Raw genomic sequence first — 26,573 nt, 5'->3', positions numbered from 1 at the left:
AGTGAGTTCTCGGTCAGCCTGGGCTAGAGTGAGACCCTACCTAAAACAGACAGACAAACAAAAAGTATAAGTCCACAAATTGAGGAAGGTGATAAAGCAGTCATTCATTATGGAACTGAAAAAGAACACAACAGAAAGAACATAGCAGGAAACTCTCCTACATTTTACCTTATTTAAACAATGAACTTATAACCACATATCTATTTCTAGAAATTCTACAAAATTCTGTTACATTGTAAAACAAATGTTTCAAAGCCTCTTTAGATGCTTCCACCAGAAAAAAATGTACACATATCTCTTGTCTTTTAGAACTTAAAAAGCTATTTATAATCACAGAAAGGAAAAAAAAAATGTGGCTTAATTTTTAAGCTAGACACAATATGATATTGAGAATTTACCAGATAATGGTAGTATGAACAGTTTATAATGATTCTGTATTAGTGATATTCTGACTTCAAGCAGTGGTGAAGTTAATCTTCTATACAAAATAAGAAACCAGGACTATTTAATATTGAAATTATTTCTAGTAGTGTAGTAATTTTTAGAAACATTCTATTATAACTCTAACTTTACTAGTGATCTCCTATTTTCACAAATACAATGAACCAAAGGCTTCAACATTATAATATGTCAAGTAAACTAAACACTTAATTGCTTGTAGAAATACATACATCTGCAGTAATATCATTGAACTTGGTAATAAAGGCATGCTTGACAATATCCACAGCAATTTCTGATGCGATCACCATGCAGACATCTGGAAACAATACCCAGAGATGATCTATAAAGTATGGAAGAAACAGAGTTAAATCTCTTCATATGAACAAAATCTCTCTCAAGCTATCAGAAGTTTGAAATCTCTACAAGGCAAACTATAAGACTTCCAGTTAATGATGCAGAGAGAACTAGAGTTTAATTAATTAGAACCTTTATCAAAAGAGCCACTCCTTAGCAAGTTAATGGGTTTTATTCCATACTTTATACTTCCCAAGTATTACTTCATGTACAGATTAGCGTTGAGCAGAATCTTGCCTTTATGCAGTATGCATACTATTGGGATGACTAGGTCAAGTAGGCTTATTATGAAAGCCTTTATTATTTGTGGTTGTGTGTGTGTGTGTGTGCGCGCGCGCGCGCACGCACACGCGTGCACACACACACACACGTGAGCATATGCTAATAGAGGCCAGAGAACAACCTTGGGGTGCTGTTACTTTTTCTGAGCTTGTTAATTAGGCTAGCCTGGCAAGCTAACAAGGCTCAAGGATCTGCCTGTCTTTACCTCTCCAATGCTGGGATTACAAGCACATGCTACCATGCCTAGCTGTTATATGTGGGTTGTGGGACTTGAACTTGGATCTTCATGCTTGCCTCAAAACACTTTTAGGTGGTATCCCTAGCCCTGGAAAGCCTTTAATTCTATAGCTGCCGCAACATGATAGTAAAAAGCTAGCAGACAAATGATAAGAGTTTCAAAGCAGGTGCTTTAACTGCTAAGCCACCTTCCTAGTCCCATGATCAAGTTTTCTCCTGTTTGAGCACCACGATTAAATACACAGACAAGTCACTATCTCACTCAGCTATACAGATGTAACTTAATAAACCTACTTATTGGGCTGGAGAGATAGATGGCTTAGCAGTTAAGGCCCTGCAAAGCCAAAGGACCCAGGTTGAATTCCCCAGGACCCATGTAAGACAGATGCACAAGGGGTCACAAGCATCTTGAGTTTGTAGTGGCTGGAGGCCCTGGTGTGCCCACTCTCTCTCAAATAAATAATTTTTTTTAAAAAAACTACTTATCATTATATTTACTAAGACCTCAATTTAGTACTTACAACATGCTTAATTAAAAAATACCAGCAGATGACCTCTTAAGGCCTTGGACAAGAATTTAGGAGGGACAAGGAAGATTTGGCTAAGTATGCTTACAAGGGCTTTTGGCAACTCAGAACTTGGGACCTGGAGGCCAGGGCTGAGCTGACAGTATAGAGCAGCTGCACCAGTCTCCACTGGGCGTCATGGGGAAGATTTGAGAATTATGGATCTCACCCAACAATATCTGCCACTAAGTGCTACACGACCTTGAAATTTTAATTTCCTCATCTACAAAATGAGAACAAAAGTGTCTACATTCCATTACTCTGAAAATTAAGTGAAATTCTGGTTTGCAGCAATATGCTTGGTAAAATAATTACTTTATTATTTTTGTTTGTTTTTAGTGCATTGATTATCCTGGGAACTTAGGGAATGTAACTAAAAAGGTTATTTTAGTTTAAGCAGAAACAAAACAAAACTAAGGAAAAAAGAAAACCTAAAAGAAAATATAAAGGTGGGACCATTTTAACAAGCAAGGAGACTTAAGCTAATCTGTTAAAATGACTATCAAATGAGATGACAACTCCCAATATCAAGTTATCTGTCTTTCTCTCTCAGGGATTGCTGATCCCATGTGGCTTCCCAGGGGCCTGGGCCACAATGCCCACTCTGCCTTTCATGGACAATGTTATCTGACCTTGTTAACCACCATTCATCAAAAACACCCAGGTAGACAAAGAATCATGTGTATGTGAAATAGAACCCTTTCTACCACAAATAAGTGGCTTTTGGAATTATTCAGATTACAGCTATAATATTAGCTATCATTTGATCTTAACATTTTCATAGGAAAGTAGCTTCTGGAGATAGATTTCTAAGCTCACAGAGCTCATTTTATATGTTTCTGATTTTTCAAATATATCTGAAACCAAGCAATGAATAAGGTAACAAGAGATTTCAGATGCCTAGGACATTCATGATATTGGTAATAATATATAAAATCTGAGACACTGTTTTATTAAGAACAAATCTGTAAAAATTAAGTCAGAGATTTAAAAAAGACTAAATCATCTGACATTTGAGTACGTGATCATTTCCCACAGAGCTCATTTCAGCATGCTGATTACCTATTTATGCTACAATTGGCCTAGGAGTCCTGCAGATGTCTGATCACTTTTCACATCTGCCACAGTGTCTTGCCTTTGGCTTAACATATTGCCTATATTCAGTGAATGTTTCTGATAGGTGAACTGATGAAAATTCATGGAATTTCAGCAAGTTCCTGTCGGTCTGGGATACACGTAAGCTAAAAAACAAACAAACAAACAAAAAAAACACCCCGCCCCCTCAAAAAAACCAATTGCTTATAACTCTGTTTCACTTGATCTTTACTCAGAATGTTAACAAGCAGGTAAAAGATGGATGTGATGGAGAGCAAAGATGACAATGACCCTACTAGATTTCAGCACCGCAGCTGCGGTGTGGCAGAGGGTGCATACACTCATCTAGAAGAACAGCACCAGTCACTGTGAAGCTTACGAGAAAAGCAGCACCCCGCCAAAGCAAGCTTCATGCATTCTCCCCCAACAAGTATCTGCAATACTGACACAGTGGTACAGATAGTTATTTCAGGACTCATGCGATTTCCTATGAAAGAATGATTTTGCCTTAAATGACAAGACACTGTATTTGTTTCAGTAACTAATTACCTGGATTCCAAGAAAACTGTTCCATGTTTCTTAAACACACTATTAGCAAAAGCACATAATTTGTGAAGCGTTCCTTAATATCTAAAAAAAAAACAAAAAAACCCAACAACATTAAAGCGCTCTACATCTATATATGTATACTTATACAGTTAACAGAGCATATATGAAGTAATATTATAATAACTTGGTGAAACCATTAAAACACACACACACACATATACAACCTAACTACCAAAAAACATAATTATTGTTCAGTACTGGCAGGGCTCTGGTTCCAGAGCCTCTTCAGATACCAAAATTCATGACTGTCAATCCTTTACAAAAATACTGTAATATTTGTAACTACCCTATTTTATATCATTTCTAGATTATTCATAATATCTAAGTCTCAGGTACATGTTATACATTATTGTTAATGAAACACTGGTAAGAAGTATCTGTACATGTAAACACGGTAGTATTTTAGATTATTTCATCTGTAAATCAGAGGCAGGATGCAGACATAGGTTAACTGTAAGTATGTGTATGTGAGTGTGACTATTTACTTCATTTACCAACTTAATTCTAGTATGGAATTGTTCCAATGTGTTTAAACCATTAAACTGTTCACACTGGGTCATTAAATGTCTCTAATGGTCTTTGGGGACATATGACAATTGTTTTCTTTTTACAAAATAAAAAGCTAAAAACAGAGACTAAAGACTTACTAAAGACTTTGGATAGTAAAACCCCCATCATATAGAAAATAACCAATTGGTTAAGTACTAGGTATGGAACTGCCAAGTTAATACTTAACAGAATACTAGTATCAAAAAAGCATTTCTTGAGGGAGGGCATACATAGGATTGGTGGTATTTTAAATTAGGTTTCACGATGATATTTGTCATAAATTACTATCTGAGGTTAACTAGAATTAATTAAATGAAAGTAAATAATTAAATTCCTGTCAAAGACCAGTTTACACATTTCACTTTTTCAGCTGTTATTTTCCTTTAAGAATCCAGGACACTATGCAGCAAAGAGTGAAATAAATCCGTCCCTGTAGACATCTCTGTGTGTGTCTATATAAGGGTGGGCTATCGCTAGAAATAAAAACAACCTAAAAAGAGCTCTGATATCCTGTTATAGTTCCCAGTATTCTATACCACCCAACTGTGTACCTCCTGCAAGCACTCTGCATTTCAGTTTCATCCTCAAGTCTTCTTGTGGGACTGTCTTTGCTTCCCTAGTTCCTGTTCCTTGTTTCTTCCATAGTAAAACTGACTCTCTTTCTAGGTGAATTGGCCTTTACTATCTGTGCCTTTCATAAATTCTTAAACTCTTCCAGTCAGTTGCTGGAACCTTCCTTTACAGAGCTCATCAGCTCTTTATTTGTAATGAGTCTAAGCTGTCCCTTAAGTCCCTTGAAGCTCAGAGGCAGAAACTGCTGTTCTATTTATGAAACTATAGTATTAATTTTTAAATGACATCATGTTTTTGGATGTAAGCTCATCCACAATAATGGTATGACCCTTTGAAAGGCATAACTGGAAAAGTGTATGCAGGGTTTTCAAGTGTATAAACTTTGACTAGTTACTTAAATCACACAAATATTTATATGTATGAGAGGGGCTCCAAAGGGGGATATAAGTTAAACTAAAAGCGGCCTTACAATAATTCCCACTAAACACAGTGGGAACATTCTGTTACTTGCCTATAGGTAACTGTGGAAATGCACAGATGTTAAGCATACAACTTGGTAAGGTTTGGTTACCATTTTGATAGAAAAAAAAAATAGAATAGTCCCACCACCCAAAAAGTTCCCTCATATTCTTTCCCAATCAGTTCCCATCCCCAATAAGTGAACGCTATTATTTTACAAGCAAGTGCTTTTAATTGCTGAGCCATCTCCCCAGCCCAACCACTCATTTCTATCATCATAAATTAATTTGGTCTGATTAATTTGATCACATCAATAAAATCGAGCTATAGATTTTAAGACTGGCATTTGCTGCTGAGCATTGTTTTTGAGAGGTACACAGTAGATAGGAGTTCATTCTTTTTTTTTTTCTTTAACTGCTGAGTAATATTACATAATATGGATACACCACCATGTTTCTATGTTCCTGTCAATGGACACCTGAATTATTTCTAGTTTTGAAGTACTGTGAATAAAGGTACTGTAATAATTTTCAATGTTGAATTATAGGATAGGTGAACATCTAGTTATAATGAGAAAGTGCCCCAAAGTTTTCCCGAGCAGCTGCACTGCTTACACTCACACCATCAGTGCATGAGGATATCACTTAGCCCTTATCTTCCCTAATATTTGGCACTGTCAGGGTTATAAAAGTGGATATTTGATATCTCCTTGGACTTTCCTTTGTATTTCCCTTGTGAGAATTCCGTGGACATTCATATATTTCTATTTTCAAAATGTCCAAACCTTCCCTCACATTTCTAAATTGAATTTATAATCTATCCAAGGAACAAAAAGTCCTTTGTCAGATATATGTACCTCAACTTTTATCTCTTGGTATAAGTGTGCCTTGCATTTTTAATGAGCATATATTTTTAATTTTGAAGTTCAATTTATATATTTCTTCTTAGTACTTTTTTGTGTAGTCTCCGAAATGTCTCAAAAAATGTTTATGGACATAGAATTTCTGATTGTACTCTCCTATATTTTATTCTACAAGTTTTAACATTTAGCATTTATTTTTATGGCAATGAACCACTTTTGAGTTAATTCTTTGGGAAGGAAACAGGACTTCTTTTTTAAAAATTTATTTTTATTTATTTATTAGAGATGGGGGCAGGTAGTGAGTGTGCATATGGGTGTGCCAGGGCCTCTAGCCACTGCAAACAAACTCCAGACACATGCACCACCATGTGCATCTGGTTTACGTGGGACCTGGGGACTCACACCTAGGTCCTTAGCCTTCGTAGGCAAGTGCCTTAACCACTAAGCCATCTCTCCAGCCCTCAAAGTTCTTTTTTGATTTCCTTGATCTTCTATCCAGAGGTTTCACACCACTACTAACTGTAAAAAACTCTTCTCTCTAAATATTTGTTTTAGAAAATACAATTATCTTTTATTAAAATGTTATTTAGCATTTCTTACTGAGCCATTTTTAATGAACTTTCACTAGAGTTACAAACAGAATATAGTACGTACCACTATTTGACATTTGAAATAGATTGTTCTTTTCAAACTTCTTGAAAACACTGCCTTTAATTTCAACAAACTGAAACAGTAAACAGAAATATCATCTTTATCACTGAAAGTTTAAAATTCTTTCTCCTTATAAAATTTCCTAGAAAATAAACACCACATAGAATAAAGATTTTCATCTCATTCACAGTACTAATGTTCCTTTATGACCCACAAAATATGAATTGTAATACATACTTACATTATTGGACATCATAATAGTAAGCAGTGACTTGTTGTGTGAGTTGAAAGCTACATTGAGAGTTGTTGCTTGAACCATTATGAGAATTGCATGCAGAACTAACAGCATGTCAAGGAAAAACAAGTTTGCTTTAATAACTACTAATAGATTATAAAGTTATAATAAGAGGGAAAATGATTATGCTTTCTAAACCAAATCTTACATATCCTAATATAGTCACAATTTCCTTATTATCCAGGAATATAAATTTGATGGGATAAAGTAATCTACATGAAAAAAACAAAAGCAGAAATGAACCTTTCTTAATCCATTTATTTATAACAGTAGATCTCTGAACACAGTAGTTACTCTTTCTGGTCTTTGGTACTTGGTACAATGCTTAGGAATTAAGTCCTCAAAAGATGTGCCAACTAATTTATTTTGGTATTTTGAGACAACATTTCATGTGGCCCAGGCTGCACTTCAGATTGCTATCTAGCCAAGGCTGGCTTTAACTTCTGATCCTCCCGCTTCTGCCTCTTAGATGCTGGCATTATAGGCATTTGCCACCATATTCAGCTATGTCTGTGTTTAAAAACAAGTAAAAGGTTCTGGAAATATTTTTTTAAGTATATTAAGTAAATGGAAGACACTATGGCCAATAATGAAATGAAAAATTAATATATATCCTGTATCAAGATAATCTGAAATTTAAATAACAAAGGAACACATGATAAAAGCCTGAGTTTGGGGCTTGGGAGATGGCTTACTGGTTAAGGCACATGCCTGTAAAGCCTAAGGACCCAGGTTCTATTCTCTAGGTCCCACATAAGCCATAAGCCATATGCACAGGGTGGCTCATGCATCTAGAGTTCATATGCTGTGGCTAGAGGCCCTGGCGTGCCCATTCTCACTTTCTTTATTTCTCTATTTTCTATTTCTCTCTCGGTGTCTCTAATAAATCAAAAAATAATAAAGTATTTTTTTTTTAAAAAAGATTGGTCTTCATTGGTTCTTCAAGCATTACATAATGCTGTTAAAGATATCTGAAAATGGGCTGGAGGGATTGCTTAGCATAAGGCATTTGCCTGCAAAGCCAAAGGACCCATGTTTGATTCCCCAGGACCCATGTTAGCCAGATGCAGAATGGGGCACAAGTGCCTGGAGTTTGTTTGTAGTGGCTGGAGGCCCTAACATACCCATTGTCTCTCTCTTTTCCTCTTTCTCTGTCAAATAAATAAATAAGTATTTTTTAAAAATGACTGAAAATGATTTTTCTTCATGTCATGTAGAATTATATTCATATTATACATATTATCATATCTTTGAATTCTGTTTTACTGCACAAAAACCTAAACAAGTTCCTGCCCTCATAGTTATCTTCCCTTTTGGTTTCTTAAATTCCCAAGTATTAACCTAATTCCTAATTTCTTTAAACTGCCCACTGACAGTAAAAAAAAAAGTAACTTTCCTGGGAATTTCCTGACCTTTATGGAACTTAAAAGCAGAAGTGCATGTGTGCGTAAATATATATGTGAGCTACACACACACACACACACACACACATATACACTTTATATAGTAAATATGTATGTGGGATGCACACACATATATACTTTATATAGTAGTGTATTCATTGTTATAAAGAAAAGCTCCAAGTCAGACATGTATGTGCAGATACACAAAATAGAAATCTTTAAAATTTTAAGCATGATAAAATCGCATATCTTTCTGGGAATGTAAAATATGGATATACACTACCTTTTCAGTACAGAATTCTTCCTTTTAGTTAGTTACAATGAGAACAAAGGTATGTATACTAGAGGCTCTTTGTATCATTTGTAATTACTATTAGAACTACTTTTTTTTAAGCAAAGGAAGCAGTGATTTCATATTATTCTCCAATACCCACAAACACACGCAATATTAAGCTTGTGAAATAGGGTACCTATAAAGTAGGAACATACACTGACTACTGTAATGTCCCATAGTCTAAAAGGATACAGACATAGAGCACAGCCATGAGAAAGTGAGGAATCACTCCAATGTGAGCTCGTTTTCTTTCTTTAGGTTCTGTTGCTGTCCAATAGAGAGCATCCAATATATCTTGTCCAAATGAAGAAAACAGGCGATCAGCTACCTATAGAGAAAAGAAAAATTAAAAGATGATTTTTGAGCTGGAGAGATGGCTTAATGGTTAAGCGCTTGCCTGTAAAGCCTAAGGACCCTGGTTTAATTCCCCTCAATTCCCCAGGACCCATGTTAGCCAGATGCACAAGGGGGCATACACATCTGGAGTTCATTTGTAGTGGCTGGAAGCTCTGGCATGCCCATTCTCTCTCTCTGTCTTTTTCAAATAAAGTTTAAAAAATGAAAAAAAAATTAAAAAGATGATTTTTTAATTATTTTAATATTTTACCAAAATTCATATGTAACTCAAATACTGTTTTTTTAAAATCCTAGTAGAGGTAGGCTAAAGATGAACGAAGGCTTTTACTTCTCCAGTATGTCTTTATTCTCTAGCACACAATGAAGACTCAAGTATTTGTAGACCAAATTAGATTTTGTCCATATGGCTGTAACAAAGAAAGTCTTACAGGGTGGCAGGAAGAAAAAGAGACAGTACATCAGTGTCATGATTCTTCCTGTTTTAGCACTTTAAACTCAGGATTCAAATTTAAATTCTTAAGGACAAATATGTAATTGACTAATGTTACACATACCTAGAATTTGTAAACAATGTAGCAATAGTCTGAAATTTACTATAAAGACCACAATATACAGACTTACTTGGTAAAGACATTTTCAGGTACTGCTCTCTTTGAATTCAGCATAATATTGAGGTACACAAATATCATATTGAAGGAGAATATGACTGTCCAGTTTCACGTGGCTCCTGTGTCTCAAATGCTCACCCATTCTTTTTCTCATATCCTCTACCATTTCCTCACACTTCTTTCTTTATTATCTCCCACAAGTCCATGAGAACGGGCTTGCTTTCTGAATCTCCAAGATTAAGAGTGCTGGGCACGCAGGAAGGACTTATTAAGGGCTATTTGCCAAGAAAGTAATCTCTTCCCTCAGCTCTTGCTACATGCCTGACATTGTGGTAGAAACTTGAATCATCTCACTTAATCCTTATACTTTCCTGGAATTTCCACAGTACACAGGAAAAACTGAGTTTTAGCGAGAATCAGCAGCCAGCAGGAAAACCAGGTCATGTGTGAAGGAACCAGCATTTGATGGTAGTTTGTCTCTATAACTACAGTATGGATTCTTACAGGCTACACTTAAGCCACATCACTACTGATGGTCTGCAAGGCTATGTACACCATTTTAACTATCAGTTTGTGGATCTGTCTCCTTGGCCTACTATAACTGTCTCCTTGGCCTACTATAACTGTCTCCTTGGCCTACTATACTGTATTGCAGAAAACACTGAGTTGGGAGACACACACATCAATTTGGTGTCAAGGAATAGCTCTTGGGCCCTGCAGTTCCCTACCAAGTCAGCAAAGGAGACCAGCAGAGCACCAGCATAAGAGCAATCCAATAGTAGCAAAGAAGATGAGGCTTAGGCTTTCTTTTGGGTTGTGGGAGGTGAGGATGCAGCTGGTCTTTTGGGCTTCACGAACTTCAATCACATCCATCTCTCCAACTTGTTCACTGGGCATGGAGAGTATAGGAGTAACAAGCCTACAGTCAGGAAGTTGGACTATAGTTTTAAAGCTAGCTCATCTTACATTTAGTGGTAACCAGCTTAGCTAGAGTTCATAGCTTCTGTGAAGAGATGGGAAAGGCAGCAAAAAAAAGACCTGCTGTGCTCTTATCACCCATCCTATCCACTCAGGAACAATCTCCATGAGTAATTAAAAATTCAGGAAAGATTATGAGGTGAATGGCAAAGCAAGAGCACTTGTCTACTATTCTGCAAGGCCCTAACTCCCAACCAAAAAAAAAAAAAAAGGGAAAATGCAATTTAAATCCAAATATTTTAATATAATATCTACTAGGTTTTCTACTTTAAAAACTTAGGATTCTATCTAGAAAGCAAAGTATTTTTTTTTTTTGTTAGTGAATGTGTAACTATTCAATTTGTTATTTATATCAATGCAGATTTCACATGCTAGCTATTTTAAAGTAAAATGTATTTTGTACAAAAAATATTAAGTACTGGCCTGAGCATGGAGACACATGGCTATAATCCCAGCACTTGGGAGGCAAGGCCAGGATGACTATGAGTTTGTAGCCAGTCTGAGCAACACTGCAAGTCTGAATGAGCTTATGTTATACAGTGAAACCGTATCTCCAAAATAAATTTTTTTAAAAAGGAGTTAAATTGGGTTTTTCTGAACTTATTATAGCAAATATTTACTTCATATGCTGGTTTCTAGTCCCACCCAAAAGCATGAGTAGGTTTTCAATGATTTTGCAAAAGAAATCTCCCTAGCTTTTGATAATACACATTCTCTATGGGGAAATTAATTCAGGAATGTCCAGGCAGTGGAGTTCTTGGCTTCATACTGGAGGAAGCCACTAGTCTTGAAGTTCTGTTCCCTAAGTGTGATCCAGGACCAGTGGCCCAGGTACTACCTCATTAGCAGTGCAGGTGTCTAGTCCATTAGATCATTTTAATGTTCATTGTAAAAGGATCTTCAAGTGACTGCATAAACATTCCAGGTCAGAAGCACCTTTAGGAGAATCTACAGGACAACATTTTTATCGCTGGTACCTTCTACTTAGGAAGATGAAGTTCTATGCACTGGCCAATCTGAATCGGCAACCAGGCCAGAATGAGCATGCAGGGTGGCAAGTGCTCTTACCTCCAGCATGTTGTAGATGATATAGAGCTTGATGACAGACTGCCCCCTTATCAGGTGGTACATCATGGAGTAGTCAACATAGTGCATCATGAAATAGCAGATCACCAAAATGACGCCCTTCAAAATGTCACATACCTGGGCAGGCTGAAGTAAACGCCTGTCCCTGAAACACACAAGAAAAAATAAAAATATGAGTTTTACTTTATGTGTTCTCCAAATCAGTCATTTTTCCTAGTGAATGCCAGCTTACCAAGGTAATATCGAAAATGACGCTGACCTTGTAAAACTTTAAGAAGGATACTGGGAGTGAAAAGAGTAAACAGAGAGGAAAGCACTTTAGAGCAGCAGCCTTCCATTAGGATGACAAGCCTCTAATGTACTTAAAGCCATTGGCAACTGCCTCAGCCTTTTTACTCAATCACTGCATTCTATGCACACAGTTCTATACCTTGCGCTTGTTTTAACAACGTGACAGAAGTTTTTCTTCGTTTCATGTAGCTCAGGATGTCCTTGAACTCTATGTAGCTGAAGGTGACTTTAAACTCCTGATTCTCCTTCTATCACCTCCCAAGCACCGGATTACAGGCAAACACCATTCTATCTGGCTCCAGATTTTTCCATATGGGTTCATAAGGAACTCATGCTTTTATGACACTACTATGCCCTCTATGTACAGCTGCATAATTTTTAAGCTACCCTTGACAGATTTCTAGTCTTTTGCAACTATAAAGTTTACACATGTTATAAATTATGTATCATAAGTGAAAATGCATCTATAGAATAAATTCCTAAAACTGGAGATGCCAAGTTATATTCACTTGATATTTTGATAGAAACAATTTGTATGGGTTGTGCTAATTTACACTTTTGTTAGCAACAAGATTGGGAAGGCTATGGTCATGACCTGTGACCAACTTCTGGATCTTTGTGATTGTACTAGACAGAAATGGTGCCTGGTATAGCTTTAATGTTCATTTATCTCAGGAGACAAGACATAGTTTTGTTTTCTTTGGTGGTACTAAAGACTGAATTTAGGGCTTGGCTCATGCTTGACAAGCACTCTTATCAATGGGTTATACAGTTAGGGTTTTACTAAGTCTCCTAGGCAAGGGTCTTGAATTTGTGATATTTCTGCCTCAGCCTCTTAAACAGGATTATAGGCCAGTGCCACCATGTCTGGCTCTAAACACCCTTTTATATACTTAAGGATGATTTAAATTTCCGATGAACTCTCTCTTCATTATCATTTTTAATTGGTTTTTATGACAGCTATTAAGTTGCAGAAGTTAGTTCTCTATGACATGAATTGAAATACTTTCATAATTGAATTATTTCTTACTTCTGAAGCCAGAAAAGCTAACCCTAAATTGCAAAAGGAAACAATGGAGCCAAACAGTACATTAGAAAAGAAGAAATTTGGACATAAAATGCCTATGCCAAGAATGAGAGAGATATTTTCTCGATGTCCCCACAGGCCAGTTTCTCGGGACAGCTTTTATATGCACTGCATTCAGTAAAACTGAACAAGTACTTCCTTGAGGAGCTACGGGGCCTCTATAGTTTCACCAGTTATGACCATATTACAAACAATGTTGGGTGCAATCACTTGCGACTCAGCACCTGGCTTCTGAAATACAAACCTATTTGGTGTTCCTTGGCTACCCATCCTCTGGAGCTCTCCCAGCATTTGTATACTTTAATGGTAATGCAGAACCAGTTCCTGCAGTGGCAGATGTCACAGAAGCACAATCTTGCTTTCAACAGGTAAACTAGAGTTCTGAGTGAATCTGCTTGATCTATTTACAGACAAAACATGGATATGCACGTACTGCAAGAGGCACACCAAGGTGGGCTACTAGACGGAAGACATTCCAATGAGCCTAAATGGGACACAGGCTGGAATGTGCTCCAATGCTGACTGATAATATTCTTAGCAGCTGAAGTTATAGCCCTGGGCAAAAGAGCGGCCAGGACATTGTGGATCACATCACCTTCATCACTGTTTCTGTCACCCTGCCTCCCTCCTCTCTTCTCTTCCAATGCCAATCCTGTCCCCTCCCCCACATACTATGGCCCTGTTCTTCCTCACTGATACAAGAATGAACTTCATCTCCTCTCCCACAGAACCCCCAGAGAACAGATCTCTGCCAAAGGCGACCTGATGATCCAGGAGATCCACATAAGGCTGGGACTGGGAGAGGTGGTTCTTCTGTTAAGAGCAAACACAAGTCTAAGTCAAGCACTGAGAGAAGACGTCTGAACACTCATATGCTGCTGACATTCAGGTGGACATCTCCCTTCTAATGGCCAGCAAACAAACTGAGAGGCATCAGTGCAGGCTATATACTCTACTTCCTACCCTCAGATGTATGGGCACTGCTTCTCCAGAGACCTGTGGGCATGGCTCAGCATATGTGGAAAACCATACAACTAAAAGGACTTTTGAATTTCAGAACTAGAAATAGGATGTTATTAAGTAGTATTAATTGCTAAAAAGATTTTTGAAAGCATTAAATTAGAAAATTATACTCAAAAGCTTTTGGGACTAGATGGGCATCTGCTTAGCTTAGTTTTGACAACAACATATTTTTATTTAAGAAATGAAGGGCTCTGTGGCTGGAGAAGATGGCTTAACAGTTAAGGTGCTTGCCTGCAAAACCAAAGGACCTCAGTTTGATTCCCCAGAGCCCACATAAGCCAGATGCACAAAATGGTGCATGTGTTTGAAGTTCATTTGCAGTGGCTGCAGACCCTGACATGCCCATTCTTTCTCTCTCAAGTAAATAAATAAAATATAACTTAAAAAAAAAGTAATGAAGGGTCTTTTGGCATATGTCCAATTGTATTTCTTTATAAATACATTTGGAACAGAGGAACAATGTGCTAGTTTAGCTCTAAGGAAAATTAAATTTAACAAAAACTCATTGATAGAGATTAGATCTAAAAACATTGAATAAACTTTTTTGAAAGAGATGGTATGCTAAAATACAACAATAGTAAACAACTTAATCTTCCCTAGAATTAAACCAAATGTAAAAACAAAGCAATGTAGATGTCTCATGCAACATTCGGCCACAGTGGCATGCACTAAGAATCTAGGCACTTCATGTGTGCTTCCTTTAGTGTTCTTGTTCACAAACATCCTATGAAGAAAGTGAGGTCACCATTGTAGTTGTGCAGGTGAGACTGGGGCTGGTGGGTCCCTATCTGCAGCTGCATACGAGTAACCTACTCTGTGGTGGCACTGGGAACCCAACCTTGTTCCAGAGGTGTGGCTCTTCACAACCACTGACTTGAACTTAAAGGAAGCAACAACTCAGTACCTCCTGTCTTTCAGTAAACTTTAGCACTATGTAACTTACCATTTGGAAAATTCATTATGCTTAAAAAAACCTCATTTTCTTTATTTCTAAAAATATATTTTTTTAAAAGGATGAAATATACTTCCTTGGCTCCTCTGCTATTTGCATATCCTTTGCACTGGTGAGATCTGCCATTGATAACAGCCTAAATGGTTGCTACAAATATGACTTATTTTCAAAGTTAAAGAATATTATTCAAATTTAAAGTAAAAAAAGTTTCAGAATCCTTAAGAAACAAGGATTTTTTTTCACACATGCCTGCTAATGAAAAAGGGGAGTTGCAAAAATAAATAAAAACCCAATATTTCAAAAGTGGCTTATCACAAGGTATTTTGATGCATCAGAGCCTCTCTAAGAAAAGCCCTAAGCTCAACAAGTTAGTCTAATAATGAAAACAACTTGGACCAATCACAATTCTTGCTCCTTCTCTGCTAGGATATTTTTAGATGACTACCAGATAAGTATTTCAAACTCCATAAGAAGCTTATCTACAGCATGGCCAGCCAAATAACCTGGAACTGGCTCGAACAATCTTTCAGACTGAAGTTCTTAGTTATAATTGTCTGTTAAATGGTAGTCACTGGCAATTTGCAAATGCCAAAACTCCCAAATACATGTCTGGCAAAGTGAAAAACTAATAAATCTAACTTAGCTTAGATTAGTGGTCTGGCTAAATGTCATAGAAGAGAAGTAATATTAGATAAAATATTTGGGAAAAAGGAAAAATAAAGAATTTAAACAGAATTAAAAATTTTTTTTCCAAGTTAAGCCACCTGTATACAAACCAAATTCTCTACATTACCAAATTTTGCCTTTTAGCCAGATATTTTCACTGTACTTTTACCAATTAATAAAACTGCCAGTTTTATCATACAATTTACTATTTACAGCATCTCCAGGATTTTTCAGTGTTCATAGATTTATGAGAACAGAATTACATAGCAGAGAAAGATGATCCCAAGTAGGTTTTTCTTCTCCTCACTAGTTATCTGTGACTATAGTAAATATTGATTACCGATAGAAAGATCAAGAAGGAAGAGGCAACAACAAAATGAGCAAGAGGAAAAATTCCTGCATGGTGAATTTCAAGTCACCTTGCCAGGTATCAGCATGTGTTATTTCATTGTAAAATACATAGATGGACTCTTTCTTAGCATTTTAAAATATTTGGGGTATAAGTGGAAAAGCAAAGAAAAACAAGTACTATGTAAATTAAAAAAAAATAAAATGTTCAGTAAGGTTCATATTTTGTAGAGAAGTTCTTTTATAATTTCCAAGTAAATTGGAGTAATGTACTAAGACCAAGATGTTTCCTTTAACTGAGCCACTGAACATTTTTCATTTTGATTGACACATAGTAGAACAAACTTCATACTTAAATTGATTAAAATCTTTCCTTGGAGTTTAAAATAATTTTATATTAGAAAGAAGAAGCCATCTTATAAAACTACTTGCTATGTGGTATTTAGAATCATGGTAGATGAAAAGTGCTTATCTGGGAGCAAGCTAGCCTAGCTGACCACTGTGATACTGGGCCTGACATACTTGCTGTGGAGACCCATACACGTAAATATGGATTACCTGTTAAATGATTTCCATGCTAGGTGAAACTGTGGTCAAATCCTTCACAAATAAACATGGATAAAGCTTTTAGGCCAAGTGAGGATGCTTTTAAAGGATAGGGCTTCACATTTTCTTCTGTATGCTTCTATCTCCATATGTCTATGTCTGCCTATGGCATTAATTTTTTTATCATTAGTACTTGTTTGTACTGATGTCAATTTGCCAAGAGTATAGAAGGAAAAATCAGGGTTTACTCACCACAAGGAGTCCCTGTGCCACCACATTCCATCCTATAAAGGAAGTGAAAGTGCTCCTCCCTTCGGTCTGATTTACAAGAGAGAAAGAAAGAGAGAAGGTTGTAATGTTGCTACGCTACTTGGAGCGTCATGGTGAGGAACATGGGACAACAAAACCTGATGTTCTGAAGGCTTGCTAAGTAACAAACACATGGTCTCCACCAATGAGCCGCCCAGATCAGCCTGGTAAGAGGAAATACAGCCATACTTGTTTCCCCAGGAAAGGTTCTAAAAGCTCTCTCTACATGCTTTGCTCTCATGATGGCATTAATTACTTAGGCCAAAATCAAAGGCTTGCATTTATCTGGAAAGAGAAAAGTCTATTTATAATGTATATATGAAGTTAATATGGACAGAACATTTCTTGAAAGAGGAAGGCACATGGAGAAAAGACAAGAGTATCAAGACTTTGAAATTCACAGTTCTCTTGGGAGATAAGAACTTTCTTATGCAGTCAACTTTCCAAAGAAGATTACTAATCTCTTTTAAACTAAGAACACAAAACAGAAAGAGTCAGTGAAGTTTCAAATAAGAGCTGTGCCTAAAATGAAGTCTAGGGATCAGAAACCTTATTTCCATCTGTTGTATTTGCTCTAACAGTAAAAGAAAAGTATGCCAGTATTTATTTCTTCAATCTGCTCAACTTACTTAGCACTGTCTAAAGTGTTTCAGTACCCCCCCCACACGAATAAGTGTTGTGGGCACCATATTTTACTATTTTTCTCTGGAATCTTATTCAATATTTAACTGACATGTTGAGAATTCTAAAACACAAAGTAACATCAAAAATTTTAGAAGGTAACAAGTAAATGGCTCACACGATTGCTTATTTTATAATTAAAATTTAAAAAAGGATCTGTGATAGCTCATTAGCAGTCTTGTTATTCTTCCTGGATGTGCAGACAGCTCAGATCACAATGTGATCTCTTTTTAACATTCCTCATTCCTTATAAACACTATTCTAACTTAGAGAAGCTTCTCAAACATCCTTTCGAAAGTGATACTATCTTATTTAAGAAACAGGAGAAATACGTAAGTCTGTTTCTAAAGAATCTAGATGCATCGATCTTTTTCTTTCCTTCCCATAAAACATTTGGGGAATTTTTCCAAGATTGTTAATTCATCAGAAACAAGATTCAACCACATATTTTTGAGGTCAATGAGGACAAATGTCTACCTTTTAGAGAAGCAGTGCAATCACTGCAAACACATACCACTACAAAGTCAAGATAATTACCCTACTATCAGGGCCAAAGTTGGCCAAATGCTCCACTGGCTGAAAGTGGGTTTACTTAAGAGGCTGCAGAATCTTCCCAGTTCTCACCATGTGTTCACTCAGTTGTTAATACTGGCATACAAAACAACAAATCTCAAACCAAAGCAAAAAACCATGTCAAGGTTGCACAAGATCTGGGAATCAATAAGTTCAAAGGGTTAAGTTCTCGAGCAGAAAATCCTAGGGGTCATGGTGGGGCCTATCTGCTTTAACAAGAGAAACAAACCCCACCACAAATGCTATAGCAGACAGAGCTATGCAAGCAGAGGACAGATGAAAGAAGGCAGAATACTAGCACCTCCCCATTGATGTATTTAGACAGACAGTGAGTGCTGGAGGTTGTCTGCTTTTTTAACTCACTGGGAAAAAAGTTAATGAACTTAGAGAGTAGAAAGATATCTTTTAATGGACAGAAGATTAAAATAGAGGAGAGGAGATAAAGAAAACAGTTGGAAAAAAGTATTTAATCAACTTCTTGGTTCGTTTCTAATTTCTTCTTATCCTTTCAGAAAAACAAGTGTCAGAATGAAGGAAAGAGCACTTTTTGCTTGCTGAAAAGATGGAACATGACATGGCTATAAGAAGACAGATTAAATAATCTACAGAAACAGCGCTGAAGGCAAGCTGTAAACTGGCAGACTTGGGCTTTGCTAAATAAACGTTTTGTAAAACTAGAAAGTACTTGACTATTATAAAACATTAGAAAGTCCTGGATTTAATGTTAACAATACTTTTGCTCAGTATCACTTTTCACACTAATATATTTTAAGTTCTTGTAAAAATAATGCATAGATTAGTAGACTTCTCAGAAAAAACCAAAACTGCAACCCATAATACTGCAAGCACAAATTAATTCTGATACAGAATACTAATGGCACAAAGACATTAAAACAAGATTTTCATATTTTATATAATCTAGGTTATCCTAACATAGAGTATTTGTTGAAATTATTTATATAATTTGAATTGTATTTTGTGGTTTATTTATGTCATATAAATATTAGTGATAGTATGAAATGTAACTTTTCAGTTAATATAAACTGCACAGTGGAACTTTAAAAGTGAAAGTTTTTGTGCAAGAGGCTGCCCTCTAGTGTCCTTTTAGTTATAAAATCATGAGAACATAGTATTTAGATTAAAAAAAGCACCTCCTTATGTGCTAAAACATACAATATTATAATATTACCAAAGACTGGCCATAGGGAACACCAATCACACACAAGAAAGCCAACTGAAGTAGAGGTTTAAGACTTCCTTCTTCTCTGCAATACTTATTAGTATTCAATCCTTCAAGTGTTACTTCCGTGTCCTGCTTCTATGTGACAGGAACACACAGAAATGATCTTGTGTGTCCCAGTATTAGATGCTTGAACAAGATAAGTCTTTAAATTAGAGTTTTCCTACCCCCAGAGAGACCCGTGGGAACACTAACAAGTCACTATCAGTTAGTGTAAGTTATCTGTGTGCTAAGTACACCAAAGGAAGGAACCACTTCCAAAGGAAGATCTTCAGGTTATAAACTTTTTAAGGCTTTATCTCATCATGCCAACAGCCATGTAGAACATGCTACTGCTAGAGTACAAACTTGTTTAGCACTGTTAATCAAGGGATAATGAAGAAGCAGTCTAGCTGGCAATGCAGATGAGAAAATCCCTACATGATTTTAGTTATTTATGTCAAATACTTGCATCAGACTGAACTAATTCTCCATATGCTTATCCTCTGTGTGCAGTCACACCAAGATTAATTTTAATAATGCCTTACTATGCTTTGTTTTGTTTTTTTGAAAAGGCAAATGTAATATCATGATTTTTTAAGCTCCCAATAAGAAACCAGCCCACTATGGTAAGGATCTGTTACTAGTAAAGTACCACGCAACACATCTTTAAAATGGTTCTTATTAATGATGAGAACAAGGCCTTCCCAAAAGTTCTCCTGAAAGTAAAATATATGTATATAATACATATATTATATATATATATATGTATATATATATATGTGTGGTATATATATGTATACACACACACACACACACACACACACACACATTTGAACTATCTTAAAGCTAGTGCTTAAATTTCTAAAAGGATCTTCTCTTCTGGTTAACTTGTGATTAATAAAAATACGTAGTGTAATTTACTGCTGGAAGATATGAAAGGCTATAGAATATAAAGTATAATACAGAACAATGATACAGGCTAAAATCTTACCACTGTTTTATTCTCTGCAATCTAGCAAAGACTAATGTTTATTCTTTTTCACATGATCAGTATGATCACTAAATTATTCCTATTTATATTGAAAGGATGTCTTCTTTCTCAAAATTGATTAACAGGACTACACATACCACTATTAAGTATTTGTTCCTTTTCTGCTTTAAAAGAGACTATTTCAACTAAGATTTATACTTCTATATATGGACCAATAATTTTGCAATTCACTTTCCATGGTTAAATTATTGAAAACATTGCATATTCCAATGAGCAGTTACTATAATTGAATGAAGTTTCACAAATTACCCATTTCAGCATTTTACAACTTTTTCAGAAGTTAGACATGCAACTCAGACAACTATGCTAAAACTAAATAATGACATTATGGAAAGAATAGACAGTGGAAACATGTTGCTAGAACTACACAAGAAAGAAAACTATACAATCTCAACTTCCTTCTCACCCTAAGAATAAAAGCATTAAGCTTCACATAGGCTTAACATTTTTAGCTTACTGTTTTAGTAGAGAAGAAAGTGACCAAAGTTTGTATGTGGTATGCTGGCTATTCTTTTTATATCTCCCAGTCTCTGTGATAAAAATACTGAGCTGTCAATAGCCCCCTTCTTAACAGATGGAGAAATAAGCTTAAAAGGGAGGCAGTTACCAGAACTCACTAGCTGATTGATAGGAATTAGCCTTAAAGAGTTTCCCACTGTCACAAATCAGGGGTTTTATCTGTAGTCTGTAAGTTAGGCACCACAGGCCACTAGGAGCACTTTTCAAATCAGGAAGAACCCTATAGTAAGGGCTCCTGAGGAAATTTCAATTTCATCTGCCTCCCTTCTCCCAGGTTAGAATGATGATAGTTTTCAGATCATGCCTAGAGGCCAGCACTTTAGGAAAGTCAAGGTACAGGTAGGTAAGGCATGTGCTCAATCCTTGACTCTCAGTCCTGTGCCTTTTCTACTGTGCCACACAGCCTTCCCTATCAATGCCATTTTACAGGCTAAAGTAAAGTTTGATTCAAAAACATTCTGGAAAAACTGCATATAAAATGCAATAATACACACCGAAATTTTAAGTATTAAAAGCTACTTTAGTATGAATGAAATTATAAACTTATCTTTATTCTAAAAATTCTACAAATAGAAGGAGTAATAAAATTATTTCCACAATAAAAATAATGAATGATCTTAAACTTACCTTAAGCCATAGCAAGGCAGAGTGAAGAGCCTGAACAGTGCCAGGAACACTCTTACAGGGAGCAGGGTGAACACATACAGAAATGCATCCAGGCACAGGAAGATTCCAAAAAACATGAGCTGCATGGTGACAGGAGAGAAGGCAAAAATAAATAAATAAATAATTAATTAAAAAGTAAAATATTCTTTAAGTAGTTGTAGGTAAAAATTCTAAGCATTCAGAATATCTAATCTTTATGGGAAATTTAACTTTTCATTACTTAGCTTTGGGATGAATGCATAGAATGTCTGCACCTGAGAGGCCAACTTTAATGGCAGTTGGTTTTGGACTTATTCCAGAGTCTCTGGTTCACCATCATAGATTGCCACCATTAACAACATGAAGTCCTCTACTCAAAAGACAAGCTGCCCTTGATTACAGCTATGACCCAATTAATGTGGCTTTCTGGGAACTTTCTCCAGCTTTAGAGATATCATGGGAAAAAAATAGTCAGACAAATCTTTTTTGTTGTTGTTGTGAATGTATGTGTGGTACATATGTGTGCATGGACCAAAGATCAATGTCATGTATCTTCTTCAGTCTCTACCTTTTTTTTTGGTTTTCCAAGGTAGTGTCTTGTTCTGGCTCAGGCTGACCTGGAATTCACTATGTAGTCTCAGGGTGGCCTCAAACTCATGGTCTTCCTACCTCTGCCTCCTGAGTGCTGGGATTAGAGGTGTGTGCCACCATGCCTGGCCTCCACCATATTTTTTGAAACAGGGTTCTTCACCACAAGCTCACTGATTGGTGAGGGTAGCTTGCTAGCAAGACCTTGAAATCCACCTTTCTCTGCCTTCCCAAAGCTAGAACTACAAGTAAGCAACACCATGCGTGGCATTTTATGTGGCTTCTGGGGATCTCAACTCAGTTTCTCTTGCTTATGTTGCAAGCACTTTACCTATTGAGCCATCTCCCCAGCCCCTCCAACACACTCTTAATCTCTACCCTTAACTCTTCCACTTCCTGTTTATCAGAATGCTTCACCAATGGAAGACTGGAACACAATCATTAAAAAATTCATTTTATTTTAAAAATACATAACCTGTTCAGTGTTATCATTTCATGTGCACAGAAAACTGCTGCACTTGGAAGGCCTTACTCTTACTAACTATAGGACTAATTTCTAGTTTTTTTTTCCTTAAGCTCTCTCCTCTTTCTTGTGAACTGCTAATATCTTTCCTATTTCTACCCATTAAATTTAGCACAATGGTGGGGTCTTTTGGTGACTTGAGGTAACCACACCCAGACTACCAAATTCTGCTACTCAAATAGCTAAGGAGATTTACAGAGGGCAGAGTGGGAAGACGCTACACAGTTCTTTATATAAAAATGAATTAAGCCAGGCATGGTGGCACACGCCTTTAATCCCAGCACTCGGGAAGCAGAGGTAGGAGGATTGCCAAGTGTTCAAGGCCACCCTGAGACAACATAGTGAATTCCAGGTCAGCCTAGGCTAGAGTGAAGCCCTACCTCAAAGAAAAAATAATAATGAATTAAAAGCAGTGAGTTACAAATTGCAGATTTTTAATTTTAAAATATTCTTTTATAATTCATACCCAGGGCCTTAGAAGATGGCCCGGTGGTTAAAAATGCTTGCAAAGCTTGCTCACCCAGGTTCAATTCCCTAGTACCCACATAAAGTCAGATGCACAAATGGCACATGTGTCTGGAGTTCATTTGCAGTGGCAAGAGGCCCTGGCATGTCCATACTTAGTTTTTCCTCCCATCCAAATAAATAAATAAAAATATTCTTAAAAATTCTCAGATGCACATGAAGAGGGGCTGAAGAGATGGCTTAGTGGTTAAACTGCTTGTCTATGAAGTCAAAGGACACAGTTTCTATTCTCCAGTATCCACATAAGCCAGATGCACAAAGTTCTGCATGTGTCTGGAGTTTGTTTGCAGGAGCTAAAAGGCTCTGGCAAGTACATTCTCTCTATCTGTCTCCTTGGCTCTCTCTCTAATAAATAAATGAAATAAGATGCACATGAAGAAAAGAATTACTATAAAATAATCATCAACATAATGAATGAGGTGGTTTCTGCAAGTCCTGTAAGTGAAAACAATCAAAGGCCAGAAATGATTACTGGCCTCTGGAAGGCCTGGTTCCTCTCAGATGCCAACCTGGAGCCTGCCTTTGCACATGGCCTTAGGCCCTCCTCACTTGCATTCTTATAAGAAGGCAGCAGAACCTCAACTCTGCAGTGACACAAGACCTTGTTATGTTCTTGAGCACTAAAGCCAAGCAAAGATGCCAATTCGTTTGCAGGAAACTGCAACACATTTCAACTAATAATATTATTAGTTATTTAGCCTTTTACATTCAAACTCAGTACTCCATTTTGTGGTCTAGATATACTTTAGAACGATTTACTAGATGTTTTTAACATGTGATGTTCAATGTTGAGAAAAATGTAAAATAGGAATGCTTTTGATACATTATAGGTCAATCAATATATGCTCATGAAAATTTCTATATGAAGTATCTTCATATAGATTTATAGTGAGTTGCTAATACTGCTGTTAGGCACCTGAAAAAAAAAAACTTCCCTCAGAAGAAACAAATAAAAATACCAGCCTCCATCCACAGAAGATGGATTTTTCTTTAAAAATTTGTTTTCCTTTGTGACAAAACTTTCTTAGCCCTCTCCCTTAATGATATTTTAAATTTTAAAATAAAATGCTATGGCTAAAATGAAAGAAGAAAAAGTGACTTTGAAATATATTTCTTCAAAGTACACAAACCATCTTCTGGAATGCTGAATACCATTTTCTCCACCATGATTGTCAAGTATCACCCACTGAATAAAATTACTGACTGGAGTGCCAATTAGAAACTATGAGAAAAGAGTCTCTCCCTCACCTACCCCAATCTTACTTTTCAGAGACTGTATTTTGCTATCCTAGACTTGGGAATATGAGATCCTCAGGATAGATATATTTTTCAAAGGCTTTATAATCTCATAAGCTTGATACAGACTGCACAGTAAATGCCCGAGTACAGTGTAGTAAGCTATGTGCTTTGGAAGCCCTGGGGAAAGCATCAGGCCTGTATGTGTGTACTGGGTAGTATTGGGGGGTACTGCAACAAACATACCCCAGGTGCAAATTTACAAACTGTCTTTAAAATAGAGGCCCAAAGACTTTTTCTGTGCTGGCAGTTCTACGTGCCCAACAGTAAACAGAGACTTTGCCATGCTAGAAGCTGGGACTCCTGGTTTGCTATTCCATCATTTCAAACCTCACCTCTGGAGGAGGCTGCTGGTATTATTCTAATCTGGCCCTGTCCTCAGAAAAAGTTAAGGAACATGGAAGCTGTGGTCACTACTGCTTCCAGCAGGAGGGTAGGGGGGTGACACATACTGAAAAGAAGGGGATGAGTACCAGCTAAGATTACTGAGGTTCTGTAGATAGACCATACAACCTATGAAAGCTCTTGAGCTCTCCTGGCTTTACTTATTCTAATCTATGTTGACTATTGCTATATGCAATTAAAAATGATTTTATTTATTTGCAAGCAATTATAGAGAAAGAAATAGAGAGAGAAGACAGATAGTGAAAGAATAGTTGTGTCAGGGCCTCTAGCCACTGCAAATGATGCATGTGACCCCTGTGCATTGGACTTACATGGGTACTGGGGAATTGAACCTGGGTCCTTTGGCTTTGCAGGTAAGCACCTTAACTACTAAGCCATCTCTCCAGCCCCTATGCTCACTTTTCAGAAGCTTAGTTCTATGCTTCTGACACCAGGCAAATCATAGACTCCTCATTACTTCCTATCCTTGTCTTGCTTGCAGCTGGAGAAAACCATGTAGCTCAGATTGGCAGGGAAGGCAGAAGTGGAAGTATTGTGAACCAGTGTGTTCTGGAAAAGCTTTACATCTCTAAGAGGGGAGGTAAAGGTGGTACTACCCAACTCCCTTTTCTCTCGTGGTAAGGTTGCAGTTGCCATCTTTCTCCTAAAAATCAAAAAGCAAGAGAACCAAAAGCTAACAGGCCAAGAATGGCAAAACAAAAAGACAAGAAAGGGCTTGGACTAATTGTGGTGTCATCAGCCTGCTGGGAAGCTGAGACCTCCTCCCTCAGAATGAGTCCATCATAAGCTCTGCCTGTTCCTCTTCTGGAGGCCCATCTAAGCCAACTTTGCATTTTTGAAATTCTTAGTAGCAATTTATGTGTACTACTTAATAATGACACTACCACTCCATATCTATAATAATTACCTATGCATGTAATATCTCCCCATGTTAAAATACAACAAGTTCTATGTATATCTCTATATTTCCATATTGCAAAAGTGCCTAGAACATAGCATAAATGCTTAGAACAAATCAGTAAATGACTAAATCATCTTTATCTCCTTAAATAAATGTATAAATAGATTAGAGAATTTTATAAAATACTATGGTGAGCTGGGTATGTAGGTCAGTTGATAGATTCTTTGCCTATAATGCACCAAGCCCTAGAGCTGCATAAAATCAGGTGTGATGCCTGTAATCCCAGCACTTAGAAGATAGAGTAAAAAAGATCAGAATTTCAAAGTCATCCTTGCCTATGAGTTTGAGGCCAGCCTGGACCAGATCCTGTCTCATAAAAAAAATAAAATTAAAATTAGAACAAAATACTGTGTTTTTTAAGATTAAAGTATTTATTACTGTTTTGGTTTCAGAAATGATAGAATTAGACCCTGGACAAGAGATAATTTTATATTTGATGCAGAGTAAGTCATTCCTATGGAGTCAGAATGCTCATACTTATCTCCACCAAGACATAGATGGAAAGGAGCCTTGTGTGGACATCAGCATAGGAACTGTCACACAGGACGCCATAGTACAGAATGCACATATGTACATATATCATGGTACTGCCAGGGGGTTTAATGTGAACACTTCTAAAGAGC

At 36.7% G+C, this 26,573-nt stretch overlaps 1 protein-coding gene across 1 annotated transcript in view; it reads right to left on the bottom strand.

Moving 5' to 3' along the window:
* Nucleotides 1-26,573, bottom strand: part of Tapt1 (transmembrane anterior posterior transformation 1) — a 61,340-nt gene that overhangs the window by 17,268 nt on the left and 17,499 nt on the right. The window contains exons 3-9 of the mRNA XM_045130182.1: nucleotides 21,635-21,753; nucleotides 11,722-11,884; nucleotides 8,903-9,038; nucleotides 6,920-7,017; nucleotides 6,682-6,751; nucleotides 3,525-3,605; nucleotides 672-781 (exon numbers count right to left, since the gene is read on the bottom strand). Of these exons, the coding sequence (XP_044986117.1) occupies nucleotides 672-781; nucleotides 3,525-3,605; nucleotides 6,682-6,751; nucleotides 6,920-7,017; nucleotides 8,903-9,038; nucleotides 11,722-11,884; nucleotides 21,635-21,753 (777 nt within the window). The remainder of the gene's footprint in view (nucleotides 1-671; nucleotides 782-3,524; nucleotides 3,606-6,681; nucleotides 6,752-6,919; nucleotides 7,018-8,902; nucleotides 9,039-11,721; nucleotides 11,885-21,634; nucleotides 21,754-26,573) is intronic.

The sequence above is a fragment of the Jaculus jaculus genome, chromosome 11 (genome assembly GCF_020740685.1).
Source record: "Jaculus jaculus isolate mJacJac1 chromosome 11, mJacJac1.mat.Y.cur, whole genome shotgun sequence".
In the NCBI taxonomy this organism is placed as follows: Eukaryota; Metazoa; Chordata; class Mammalia; order Rodentia; family Dipodidae; genus Jaculus; species Jaculus jaculus.
This window is presented reverse-complemented; position numbering and strand designations above follow the sequence as displayed.